This window comes from Aedes aegypti, chromosome 2, assembly GCF_002204515.2.
Source record: "Aedes aegypti strain LVP_AGWG chromosome 2, AaegL5.0 Primary Assembly, whole genome shotgun sequence".
NCBI lineage: Eukaryota > Metazoa > Arthropoda > Insecta > Diptera > Culicidae > Aedes > Aedes aegypti.
The window spans coordinates 282,580,015-282,593,658 of NC_035108.1; the positions used below are offsets into that span (position 1 = coordinate 282,580,015).

Sequence of the window (13,644 nt, forward strand, 5' to 3'; positions counted from 1 at the left end):
CGGCACAAAATCGTTAATCTCTCGTTTCCTTCCAGGAGTTACAGATTTCCGTCTGCTATCAGGTAAAGGTACTATCTCTTTGGCGAATGAGAACAATCCGATTGACGGTGTGATTCAATAGAATATCGATTTCACAGCGGAAAACAATTTCAAGCGACAGTGTCGATGGGTGATTAGAGGAGTATACAGTATCGAGAAGCACAATCTGAATTGAATTATCTAGAGTTTTGCTTTCTTCCGAAGACAAGCGGGTGTCATTACTCCGTGCCTTTGTTGGCACTTTTTCAGAACATGAGAAATCGTGGAAAACGTGTTTCATTCACTTCAGGTGGGACTTACCGACTACGTGCAGATATCCGAACTGTGTCTTGGCCGTCACTGTGTTGATTTGGCACATGTAGCGGCCTTTGTCCTCCTCCTGGACGTTTGATATGTGTAGGAACCATGTTTTGTGCTTATCGTGCTTGTCATGTGTCACGCTGATCCTCGGATTGCGCGTTATCACATGGTTATGTACAGTGAGAATCGCGGACTGCTCAAAATGCATCCACGCTACCTAGAAAGAGAAAGGGGTTAGGAAATGAACATTAATTACATTGCATCAATTTTAACTAGAAAAAAAAAATAACTTGATTTTATTTCGCAATTTATCATTATTAGAAAATATTCGTGGAGTACACGTTTGACAAATTACAGTGGGGAAGTGTACCAGCGGTATAGGCGGATCATTTGTATACATTAAACTGAAGATGAATCGAAGCTAAACCTCAAATTTTCAAGAGCTTAAATCTGGAGAACCAAACATCCGTTTAAGCTGAAAACTTAATCGATTGGTCACCACCAGCTCGTGACCAATTGATTGAGTTTTCAGCTCAGGTTCTCCAGATTTTTGCTCTTGAAAATTTGAGGTTTGGCTTCGATTCATCTTCACCTTAAGTAAAAATACTTGAATATTTTGAAAAGTTTCGAAATACCCTTTGAGTTCAGAAAAACAAAAAAATTGCTATCCAAATCATTTTGCCTGACCCTTGTACATGCTATGAAAGTGCTTCGTTGCAGAAAACAATGGAAGATTCCATAGTTAAAACGAACGATTTTGTTATTGAAAGCAATTTTTCTGTGTAGTTATCATTGAAAATCTCAAAAAATAGTATAAGTGCAGTTGTTCACAGAAAAATACAGTTAACTCTCCCTTACTCGATATTCCGTATCTCGATATCGAGTTAGAGAACCATAGTAAAAGTTGGTTTTTATGGCTATCTCGATGGTCCCTTGAATCGCATTTGCACTGGTTTTGTGTTCTGTAACTCGATACCTCCCTAACTCGATGGTCCCTTCAATATCGAGTTGGGGAGAGTTGACTGTAAATACAAACGGGATTAAACACTTGAAGGAAGATTCTTTCATTGCTCATAAAAATTGAAGAAATAGCAAGCCGGTTGAGATCTTGGATTCGCATGGGTTCTGTGGGATTCAGATTAAATATGAAACCGATAGCATTGTGATGGGCCTAGGAAGGCAGTTTTTTTGTTTGGCTTGGCGGATAGACAGAGACAGTTGGAATTCAAGAAAAGTCACGTGGGTTGTCTGTATTATCGGATGGATTTCGTCGCTGGAAACGTGAACAGGTTTGATCGGCAAAGCAAGAATGGATAAATATTTGCGTGCTATGGTTATACTGCCTACGCCACTTCCGAAAGAACAGGATGACGGTTTCAAAAATGCAAGGTGATTTTGAATAAAAATTAGAAAATAGGTTTAAATTTGAATTTTGATCTGACCTTTTCTTTGTATTAAGTTGTGGAGTGTGGATTCGACTGTGGATTGGGATTTGAATTTAATTGTGGATTTGGATTCGGATATGGATTTTTGGGTTTCCTTAGCTTAGTGGTAACGTCCGATTCAGCCGGTCCAGGATATTTTCGTAATGGAAATTTCCTTGATTTACCTGGTATTTTTTTTTTCACATTTGAAGAGTTGTTTTCTATAGCGTTAATTTAGTAGTTTGTTTTTTTTTTCTAGTGTCGGGGACATATTACCACTGCGACCATTAGTTTGATCTTTTGTGGTGTCATCCTCTTTGTTTTTGCCGCGCTGAGAGGACTCATCACTATAAGAAGTGACTATCCACCCATCAGTTGGCGTGTATCCCAATCAGGTACTGCATTCCGTATGAAACTTAGTACCTGTTTGGGATGAGAGTTCCAGATTTCCCAAGGCTCTAATAAGCCTTTTTCTAGATATCTACAACGCTTACGGTAAAGTGCAACACACTCGCACATTAAATGTTCAGAGCTCTCACTCTCCAACTTGCAGAAACGACACTTATCCTCCTGCAACTTTCCAATTATTTTTAAGTGGTATTTACTAGGACAGTGACCTGTGATTAGTCCAGTATAAGTACTTAACTCATGTTTATTCAAGTTTATTAACCTTAGTGTTTTTCTGGCGTCCGGTTCTATGAATCGTTTCGCCTGACGGGAATCGGATGTATTGGTCCAGGTAAGTTTTATCTTTGTCCTTTCTAAACTCTTTAATTCTAGTTTAAGACCACATGGAGCTATTCCAAAATAAGGCTCAGGTCCAATAAATTGAGTGGATGACCCTATTTTAGCTAGCTGATCAGCTTTCTCGTTCCCTTCTATTCCGCAATGACCAGGAACCCAATAAAGATTGACCTTATTGCGACAGGACAACTGCTGCAGTAGCATGGTGCATTCCCAGACCAGTTTAGATGTATAAACGTTCGACTTTAAAGCATTGAGAGCTGCCTTACTGTCCGAACAAATACAGATATTAGCATTTTTATAGCGCCTTTTTAGACAGATGTCGGCACATTCTAAGATGGCAAAAATTTCCGCCTGAAAAACTGTTGGCCAACAACCTAGTGGTAGTGAAACGTTTACTCCCGGGCCAGATATTCCCGCACCAACAAGGTTATCTTGCTTCGAGCCATCTGTAAAAAAGATTGTTGAGCCAGAACGGAAGTTCGGTTGTCCCACTTCCCAGTCCTGACGAGTTATATCAGGAACACAAAAGAGATGATCGAAAAAGTTTCGCTTCATCATGCAATCTTCGCTTATTGAAAATATTGGATTTATATTTAATGTTTTTATGATGCTCATATGTCCTTTGAGATCGCTATCATTAATAGTAGAGGACCTTCTGAGTCGTGAAGCATTTTTAACAGCATCCATTTGTATAAAATCTTGCAAAGGAGGTAGATTCAACATTGCGTCCAATGCTTTAGAAGGAGTGCTACGCATCGCCCCAGTTAATGCAGCTGTAGCCAATCTTTGCAGCTTGTTCAATTTGGATTGAGTTGAGATTTCTTTGGTTTTTTCCCACCAAATAACAGATGCATATGTAAAAGTCGGTCTCACAATGGCTGTATAAATCCAAAGTATCATCCTTGGTTTTAGTCCCCATTTTCTACCAAAAGTTCTTTTACAGGCCCAGAATTTCTTGCTTTTTCTATCTGTTGTTCAACATGTCTGTTAAAACTGAGCTTACTATCTAAGATAACTTCAAGAAATTTTACTTATGAAGACAGAGACAGTCTAACATCTCCTAGTTTTAGACACGATATGGAGATTTTGCGTCTTTTAGTAAACGGTACAATTGTGGTTTTGTTAGGGTTAACGTTTAACCCTTCATTTTGACACCATCTTAAAGTGTAGCTCAACGCAGATTGCATTCGATCAGAAACGATTGCATCATATTTTCCACGAACAATAATGATGATATCATCCGCGAATCCAATTACTTCAAACCCTTGATGCTGCAGTTTTATAAGAAGATCATCAACAACTAGGGACCAGAGGTGGGGAGAGATAACTCCGCCTTGGGGACAGCCTTGAACAGCTCTTACCCTTACAACTGAATCACCAAGATATGCTGATATCTCTCTTTTTGACAGCATCTCTTCTATCCAATCAATAATACTTTCTGAAAAACCCCGACTTCTCATGGCTCTTCTCATCGATGTGAAGCTAGCGTTGTCAAACGCACCTTCAACATCAAGGAAAGCTGCCAAAAGTAGTTCTTTGTAATCAAAAGTTTTCTCTATTTTTGTAACTAAGGAATGGAGAGCCGTTGTCGTGGATTTGCCAGTCTGATAGGCAAATTGAGCTCTATTTAACGGTTTATGCTTAATTATATCTGATTTAATATACTCATCAATTAATTTCTCCATTAATTTTAAAAATGTGGACGTAAGACTTATTGGCCTAAATGATTTCGGCAATGATTTATCCTTTTTATTTACTTTGGGTATAAACACCACTCGGACTTGTCTCCATTTGTTTGGAATATACCTTAATAGAAAGCTGCACTTGAATAGGGTCAGCAGGGTACACCCAAAATAAATTGGATGGCGGATTTCCCTCCTAGCGTTTTAGGTGCTAAATCCACCTATTGATGGTAAGATTCGCCTCCTAAGCGTCATGGGCGTAAACAGCCATCAGTCTTCGGGGGGGCAAGGGCCCTTAGCATTGGAGGTTCCCAATACTTGTTTCGAAAATGTGTGAAACGATTACAGCAGCACAAGTTTATACAAAGGTAGAACATAACCTCAAAAAAAATGTCCAAAATCGTTTGATCGTTATGTGTAGTGCACATAAGTAGCATTTAATAATTTTGGTATATTTTAGCAAGATAACGTTTTGTTGTACACAATCAGATGATGTGACATAGAACTCAAATTAAATTCAATGATTTAAAATAAAGGAATCCACGTTCACCCACATTAATTCTGTTTGAGTGTAAAAAGTGATCTTTTTTATGAAAAGTAGTTGAACAAACAATGTTGCAAATGGAATTAATTCAAAATCAGTTTAAAAAATAATAATTGTTTTTCAATAGTGTATTGATTGTATATCAATAATTTCTCAAAAGTATACGCAAACCGTGAATTTGAATTCAAAAATAGTAACATTCTGAATTATTGGGCCACCAAGTGGCTCGGTAGTTTAGCTGGTAAAGTACTCGTCTAGGATTCGAGTCTTATCTGAGCACGTATATTTTTTTCATAATTTAATTAATAATTTATCCATGCATAATGAGTTAGTTAATTTAAAAACCATGCGAATTAGATTCCGAAAAACTCAATATATGAAAACTAGAATAGATGTAGAAGGACGCTCACTTTACGCAAGTTTTATCGGACTTGGTACAATAAAAAAAAACTGAAATTTCAGACAATTTTATGATTTTACATGCAATTTTTTTTCAAAAACTTTGAGGACTTTGAAAAACCCCTTTGTATTTAGTCTTTGGAAATTATCTCAAACTTGCTTTATAATACAAAGAAAACTATGAGAGTTTTAACCCCAAATTATGGTGTTTAAACTTAGTTTGAAAAATTATTCCAAACCTTCAAAAACCATCAATATCTCGTTAGCATAGAAGCAAGTTTTATCTATTTTTCTTAAATATCGTCACTTTGCAGATAATGATAAAGATATGCAGAAATATCTATAATGATAAGACACCGGACATTTGGAACAAATCTTTGGACAGATTATAAAATTCTTCTACACTGTATTTTCCGGTAAGAACGATTCTTATTATCATTAAAGATCATTGATTAAACAACAAAATTCTAGATATTCTAGAAATTCAACCGCAGGCTCATTTTATCATTGAAGCAAGCAATCCAATTATATTATGTATCCGGTAGAAATCAAGACCAACATTTATTTAAAATTATTGTTTTCTCGGGCCCCAAGCGTCGCAGCTAATATGTGAATAGTGCGCTGTGTTCATGTAAATCGTAAGAATGCAGCGCCCCACTAAAAAACTGATTTCAAAATGCGGCGAGTTGAGGCGCGTCGCGAGTCTCACTGGCGCGATCCGGTATGGTGGCGGTGCGATAAAAGCATGTTTGATGGTGAACACTAGAGTGATGCAAATTTTGAAATTTTAGCTCCCCTATGCTTAAACGATTTTAATTATGGTAAATAGCATCCTTCCAAAATTTGAAGTGATTCGGAAGAAATTTGACTGTGCACACGCCATTTGAAGTTTATATGGAGATTACTATGGAAAACGCCAATCTTTTGGGTTCAGCACTCTATCTCTTCGTCATAACATTTTATGGAAAAGTGAATACACTCACCTCATTTGAAAACTTTCCAGCTACAACTTTGCCGAAGACCACTTTTTGATTGGACGTCAGGATAAATTGTTATTCATCATCATAAACTTGGTTTGCATGTAGCATGCTTCACCAACTGTTCGGCAGGCAACAGTGGTACTCCCGGCGGGAAGAATAAATCAAAGTAATCTAGGCTACTATGTTCTACAGCAAAAAAGCAGTGTTGCTCTGAAAGTAATTGAATGATCATCTCAGCATGGTTTAGACTTTGGAATCAAGAATAACAAATTATCCTTACGTCCCATCAAAATGTGATCTTCGGCAAAGTTGTAGCTGGGAAGTTTTCACATGAGGTGAGTGTATTCACTTTTCCATAAAATGTTATGACGAAGAGATAGAGTGCTGAACCCAAAAGATTGGCGTTTTCCATAGTAATCTCCATATAAACTTCAAATGGCGTGTGCACAGTCAAATATATTCCGAATCACTTCAAATTTTGGGAGGATCATTGTCATCATAATTGACATCGTTTAAGCATAGGGGAGCAAAAACTTCAAAATTTGCATCAGTCTAGTGAACACGCTTTGAATAATAGCAACAAACAACAATTCTAAGGGTGATGTCCAAGGTATCGTTGAATCCAACTGATGGGTCGCAAGTGCAAATCAATGATAATCAGCTTACAGTTGAACCGTATAGCTACGTTAGCTGCTTTTAACAAGAAAAGTAGAGAAATTCCAAGATCGAAAGGGTTAATAAATTTTCTACAGTGAGCTCCATTTAAAAAGCCATTTCTTCTCAACTGCCTACTGCGATCAAAGAAAATTGATTTTCTTGACCATTTCAGACACGCATCAAGTCGGCGATTACTTTTCTTTTCAACAGCAAATCAGCGGAAAATTTTGTCTAATAGGGACTATGCACCTGAAAAGAAAAGTAATCGCCTATCTCGATGCGTGGGAAATTTTGTTTCCAGAAATGAAAAGCATTTTCCTTTGATCGCAGTACGCAGTTGAGATGTAATGGCTTTTCTAATAAAGCTTGCTGTACAAAATTTCTTGACCATTTCTTTCACAGAAATGTTTGTTTTTCTTGAGTAGAACAGTATACTTAGCTTAAATAACTATAATTGATCTTGAAATCTCGAAGCTTGTAATAAGATTGGAATCATTATTAAAAGCCTAATCATTTGGTTCTATGATTAACTATACGGCTACAAATAGATCAAACGAATTCTGCCTATTGTGAAACGTGTTTCGGTCACCATCGAGAAAATAAATGACAAAAAAGGGTTTTGTAGTAGACACAAGACGTTTTTAAACTACGTATTGCTGTTGCATGTCAAACAATGATCATTCAGAAATTTCGAAAATATATATTCAACATGCAGTTTAACTATTATCTCATCATCTACTTTTCAAAATTTTTAGGGGGGCCAAATCCACGTTTCGGGGGGGCCAGGCCCCCCCTGGCCCCTCCCTATTTACGCCAATGCTAAGCGTAGACGGGCAAAACCGTCAATTGAAATCGAGCACATTGGACTTGAAAATTCGAGCAATCTAAATGTTTACGCCCGACCCACATAATTGCACAACCAATCCGAAGCCGAATGATGGCATCGGAAACGCACACTTAGGCAAATGGTCACGCGGCAAATGGATGGTGGACATGTCAGAGGAATGGAATGAATATTGCAATATAAAACGCTTTATATATTGCTTTTGTCACTTCTCCCATCAAGCCGTTTATAGGTGCGTGAAGTTAGTACTGGTTTGTGGATCGGGAGGTCCTTGGTTCGATTCCGAATAAGCGCGAGTGTTTATTTTGTTTTTATTTTTTGGTTCTTCAGGCAAATTTATGAAATTCAACCCGATTTCTTGTAGCGAATTATCATAATAGATTCCGGTCCCTGTATTTAGATAATCATTTTGCTTGAGTGACTATCGAAATAAGGTACCGTGTGACAAATGGGTAAAGGCAATCGTATAGAGAGGGTTCTTAAAAAAATTAAATTAATAAGATCTACTATATTTTTCAGATTGTTTCCTACTAAATCTATGCTATATTTAAATTTAATGTTTGTGCCAAAGTTCAAGGTAAATATTGAAAATTTTGGAAACTAGTGGGACAAGTGAAAATATTTTTTTTTTTTTTTATTTTTTTTATTTGTTAGGCACTCCGTGCACTTGGCCACTACTATGCCGAGGATCATATATACAGAATCTATTTATATCCTAGTTCTTATTGCTATTTCTCTCATACCGAGCAGTTAGAGGAGAGTGCTGCCGTTGGTCCAATCCATATCCATATCGAAGTCCATTGGTGTGCGGTGGTTCATTTTGCCATGTATATGTGTCGTGTGAGGCAACAGCCTACAAAGAGGGTCAGAGGGTCTCAGTCACCATCCGATACTAACGAAGGATGGATGTGTTCCCCTATACACAGTCCTTCATGCAGCGTCTTCTGGTGGCTGGACGGAGTTTTTTGTGTGGGGGGATTGGGAATCGAACCCATGACCTTCCGCTTACGAAGCGAAACCGTAACCTCGAGGCTACGAGACCCCCCATAAGTGAAAATATTGTCATTTTAAATGACTGAACTGACACTAAAAAAATAACAGTCAGATCTGTGATTTCAAATGGCCTTATTTGTTAGTGTATGAATACACAAAAAATCACACATAAATACATAATAAACATTTTGTTCTTTTTAAAACAATTTTCTTGAGTTATTTATTTAGCAACAATGTTACTTTTATTAAAAGTAATAACATCATCGAAAATCAAACACCATTCTATTTTACCGATTTTCTACTACTTATTTTATATAAAGTTAAGTTATCTCTTTTCTAAATAATGTATTTATTGCCTTTATCGAACGGATTTAACCCGGTTAAAAGTGTCAACATTCTTGTACCTACTGAATAAGTCATTATTTGAACTTAGTATCCAAACTCATGCGTCATCCACTCAAGCCATTCAGAACATTACGATGTACATGTTTTTTTTAATTTCTTCATTAGTATCATTCCAAACATTACATTCATTTCTTATATCTAGGTGTTCTGTGTTAGACAACACTATCATCCTAATTTGGTAAAACAAATTTAAGATTTTATTAACATTTTGTTAACAACATATTACATTTCCCTGGCTCATCACCCGAAAGGTTTTGGGGTTTTACATATTTCGACATGTTGAATCCAACAAAAATAGTTCGGTTGAAAACCCCATGTAACACCATCGTGACCTTCCCTTGTTAGCTACCCCATATACCCGATTGCCCCAAGGCTCCGCCACATGAAATTTGCCTTAGACACCAAAATATGAAAAACAAAAAAAAAATTAACAATAACCGGTTTCGAAACCGCAACCTTTGGATCCTTTAACATAAACCCACACCATACGCCTAACATAGTTTCTCATGTATAGAGTTCACTACATCACATAAGATGGAACCATCTTGTCACGGAGGACAACCTGCAAGAGGAGCAAAATACAACACCCGTTGGACAGCCAAGTGCGAGAAGGGGTGAGATGATATGTTCTATAAATATATTTCAAGTACCAACGCGGTGCTGCGGGAATTTCTTACTTATACCAGAGTCAAAAGCTATATGTTTGTATATCTATATTATCGGCAATAACTTATACATTTGCAGTGGAAATAGAATTTCATGCCGTGCGTGTTGGATTGGGTAATATATTAGGGAGCAACAGATAAACACACTTAACTATAACAGTCGGGCGCTTTATAAGCAGAATTTTATCGTTGACGTTTGCTGATTGATTTACTTTTCATTTATTTACATTTTGGTCTCCTATTAGTCGCATGGTTGGGGACGGTATGAGACTCCTCGAAGTAGGAGACCCAGGGTTTGTGGGATGCGATTCATTTGACGATGTAATATTGTAATCAAACATCTAAGTGTGCATACAGCAAACTGGATTACCGTAATTTTTTCGCAATATTAGAAGTGGAACAATTATCACGACATGGATGTTTTATGTATCTTTTAACAATTACTTATCAAAATAGAGGCCGTTGATAAACCATGTGATCATTTAGCGGGGAGGGGGTTTCTAGCCAAAGATCACGGTCCACCCATTTGTGTTTCAAAGAAAATTCCACCATCAACTAAAACTTAAAGGTTTCATTAGCAGTCGGATGGTTCAAATTAAAAAAAAAACTTTTTTACCAACAACGATTAGAAGACGATTAAGATTTCTATGGAAATTACTATGACAAAATTTGAAAAAAATATTCCCCACATGTTAGTACTGTAATGTTAATACAAAATTATCTCTAAGTGAAAACTAATTCCTCAAACAATAATAAGGAGCACTGCAGTAGAAACAAATCTTTTTTGAGCTAATTTTGTTAGGGATTTTTGCAGAAGTTTGTCACACTATAATCTCACATTTCGTTTAATAATAGCAAACCAATTCATAAATATCTCTTCTCCCATTTTTCAAATTTTTGTTTCATTCATGAACAAAAGAAACACTTGATCATTGGGCGAGCGGGGGGTTATTCGTCAAAACCACACAAAAGCACGAGGGGGGAGGAGGTGACTGAAAAGTCAGGAAAAATGTTCACGTGGTTTATGGACGACCCCTAAGAAAGATATGGGGATTGGAATTTCGAACATTTTTTTAAATTTTAAACCGCTCTTATTAGCAGTCATTTGCATTTACCGTTATATTTTTTTTGTAAAGAATATGTAATAGTACCTAACTGGAATTTACAGAAATAACAATAAGGTTTAATTATCGCACTCAACATTTTACACCAAAGCCAGATTTTCTATATTTTTTGGAATTGATATAGGGTAGGTGTACCAGTTATGGCCATAGTGGTTCCCTATTTCGCCATACCTGATATCTTGAATGCCTTCACATTTTGTGTTTTGGCAGTAAAATAAAGGATAAACCTTGATGTTTAAACATTCAAAAAGGTTAAAAATGTAAAAGTTATCCAAATAATGCATATGGCCAAATAGGGAACCACTATGGCCATAACTGGTACACTTTCCCTACATAAATAATAATTCTCAAAAAACTTATGTGCACAACATAATCGCAAAATAATGGTGAACGCGTCACGAAATGATTTCTTATACCCTTAAGTGGATTTTTTGGTGTTGGTGTTCGTTCAGAGGTTTGCCAAGCCGCATAACTAAATAAAACTCGTGAAGATCTTTTCCGAACAATATTTTTTCTACATCCCAGAAAATAGGGTGTCTTTGAGCTTGTTGTGATATACATATTTGAAAATAGTAAATAGGCAAAGAATGTTCGCAGTTAATAATAAAGTGAACGCTCATAGAACATTCCGCCGTGGATCAAGCTCTGTCCCAGTTGGAACGAAACACTTCAAGAAAATTACTTAGTAAAAGAAGGAAAAATTTTGAATTTTGAAAGTGTACATCAAAACATTATCGAAAGAATGGAAAATTGATTAAAATAATATTTTTTCAACATATCTCGAATAGATATCATGTGTTTGTTATAAAATTATTTATATAGAAATATTAGCAGGTTCTAAAGTAATAATCATTCTAAATGCGTTGCTTGCTAGAATTGATAAATCAGTAATATATAAAAATGTTTATGTATTAGCTTTACTAAATTTTATCTAAGTGTAAAAGTCACGTAGGAAATTGATTGAAGTGAAATTATGAAATCTAATTAAGGAAGATTGGATTGAACAAATGTGTAGTGAAAATAAATCACTTTGTTCAGCAGAGTGTGCTACTACAGCCTTGACAATCAAAAAAGTGTCACGCTGTCGGCCGGAAGGTGAAAAATTTGATGCAATTGATTTTGCTCAACACGTGTGTTTCCAAGGAAACTGACTGTGATGACTTGTCGGCTTACTAGGAGAATTTAATATTTTGTTTAAATGCTATTGCCTGCTATTATACGTACATGGTATATGAAACCTTGTGAAGACAAAACTTCTAAGAAGAAAGAGTGTGGTATGATCAGTTTACATATTTGATGTGAACAGAAAATGTTCATTTTTTTCTAATGCGTTGCATTATTTAGTCTACCGTTAACGGGTAATAAAGTTTTTGTTTATGAAAACTTAGAGTTTGTATGTGTTTGATCGAAGACACATTCAGGTAAGATAATAAAACATTCATGTGTCATTCATGTTGCCCCCAAATTTAGTTTCTGCTGCATAAGAATTGATGCAGAGTTGCAGTTTTGGTGAGAAATTTCAAAATTTCTTTTTTTTTTTGTTCAATGTGATGATTTTGTGGGTTTTTATACACATTTATCTGAATTCACAGCAAAATAGGAGAGGGATCAGATTTAAATTTCTTTTCGTTTCAGAGAGCAAGTAATGGCGCTTAAGCCAAGGCTCTAGAGCCAGGACATACGGGGGAAATACCTATGTCCCATCCCAGGAAAAGGAACACAGCGATGAAGTGTGCATTAACTTTCTTAGCTACGCCACTTCCAACGATTTTACCTTTCCCTCTTAATGAAACGGTCGGTACGGTTGTCCCCATTTCTTCACTTATAAAATTGAAAAATGTTCGTTCACCATGTTATTCATTCGTGAATAATCTGATGGTCGTAAATCTTTCAATTATCTCAAAACCCAAGTCTGCACAGTGGGCCTGGCCATTTTAATGTTTGTGTCATATTGTATACGATATGCTACAAATATGAATGTCGACAAGAAAATACTGGAATCATTTCCAGTATTTCCAGGATGCTTTTCAATATTGGTTGTGCAAGCGCTTAGATAGATAGATAGATAGATAGATAGATAGATAGATAGATAGCTTTACAAAATTTTATCTTATGATCTTATATGAAAAACAACCTATTTTTAAAAGAAGGCAAAATTTATTATTAAAACTTTAGGTTATTGGCCGTCAAAAATTATTGTGACATAATAAAACGAAAGAACATCAGAAAAATGCGTTCAGAATCATCGGAGTAACTGCAGTAATCGATTTCTCTTTTCGCTGATAACTTGAGCAGTTCAATGTTATCGATTGTTGCTTTTATATTAGTTGGAAACAAAAAACAATATCTAAAAACAATATAGCTCGAAAGAACAGCCTATGCATAAAAGAAGGCGAAATTCATTTTAATTTTAAATCTTCAGTTTTTATATTTATGGTTACATTTTATTTTAAAATGTTTGAAGGAAGGGTAAATTTGTGCTAAATATTTTATTTATTGATTTATCAAAACCTTCATTGCAAAAAAAATATTCCAATAACGAAACTCAATAAGGTTTGTTCATAAATTTCATAAGATGAAAAATAGTCATTTTGGACACCCACCCACTCCCTCGTAACGCTTTTTGTATGAATATTATAGAATTTTTGTATGACCTGTAACAACTTACTGACCCCCACCCACCCCCTCAAGCGTTGTGTGAAATTAGCGAATGAGGATAAGTAATGAAATAGTTTTGGCAATAACTTTCCCAATATGTTTTAGTTTATTCAAGAGCATATCATTGTTGCATTAAGTGCCTTTTTTAAATCAACTGACTCTAAAATAAGCCTGATGTCGTCA

At 35.9% G+C, this 13,644-nt stretch overlaps 1 protein-coding gene across 1 annotated transcript in view; it reads right to left on the reverse strand.

Annotated features, from left to right (window-relative positions):
* LOC5565766 (lachesin) overlaps window positions 1-13,644 on the reverse strand; it is a 290,625-nt gene that overhangs the window by 165,252 nt on the left and 111,729 nt on the right. The window contains exon 4 of the mRNA XM_001650097.2: window positions 340-556. Coding sequence (XP_001650147.2) covers window positions 340-556 — 217 coding nt within the window. The remainder of the gene's footprint in view (window positions 1-339; window positions 557-13,644) is intronic.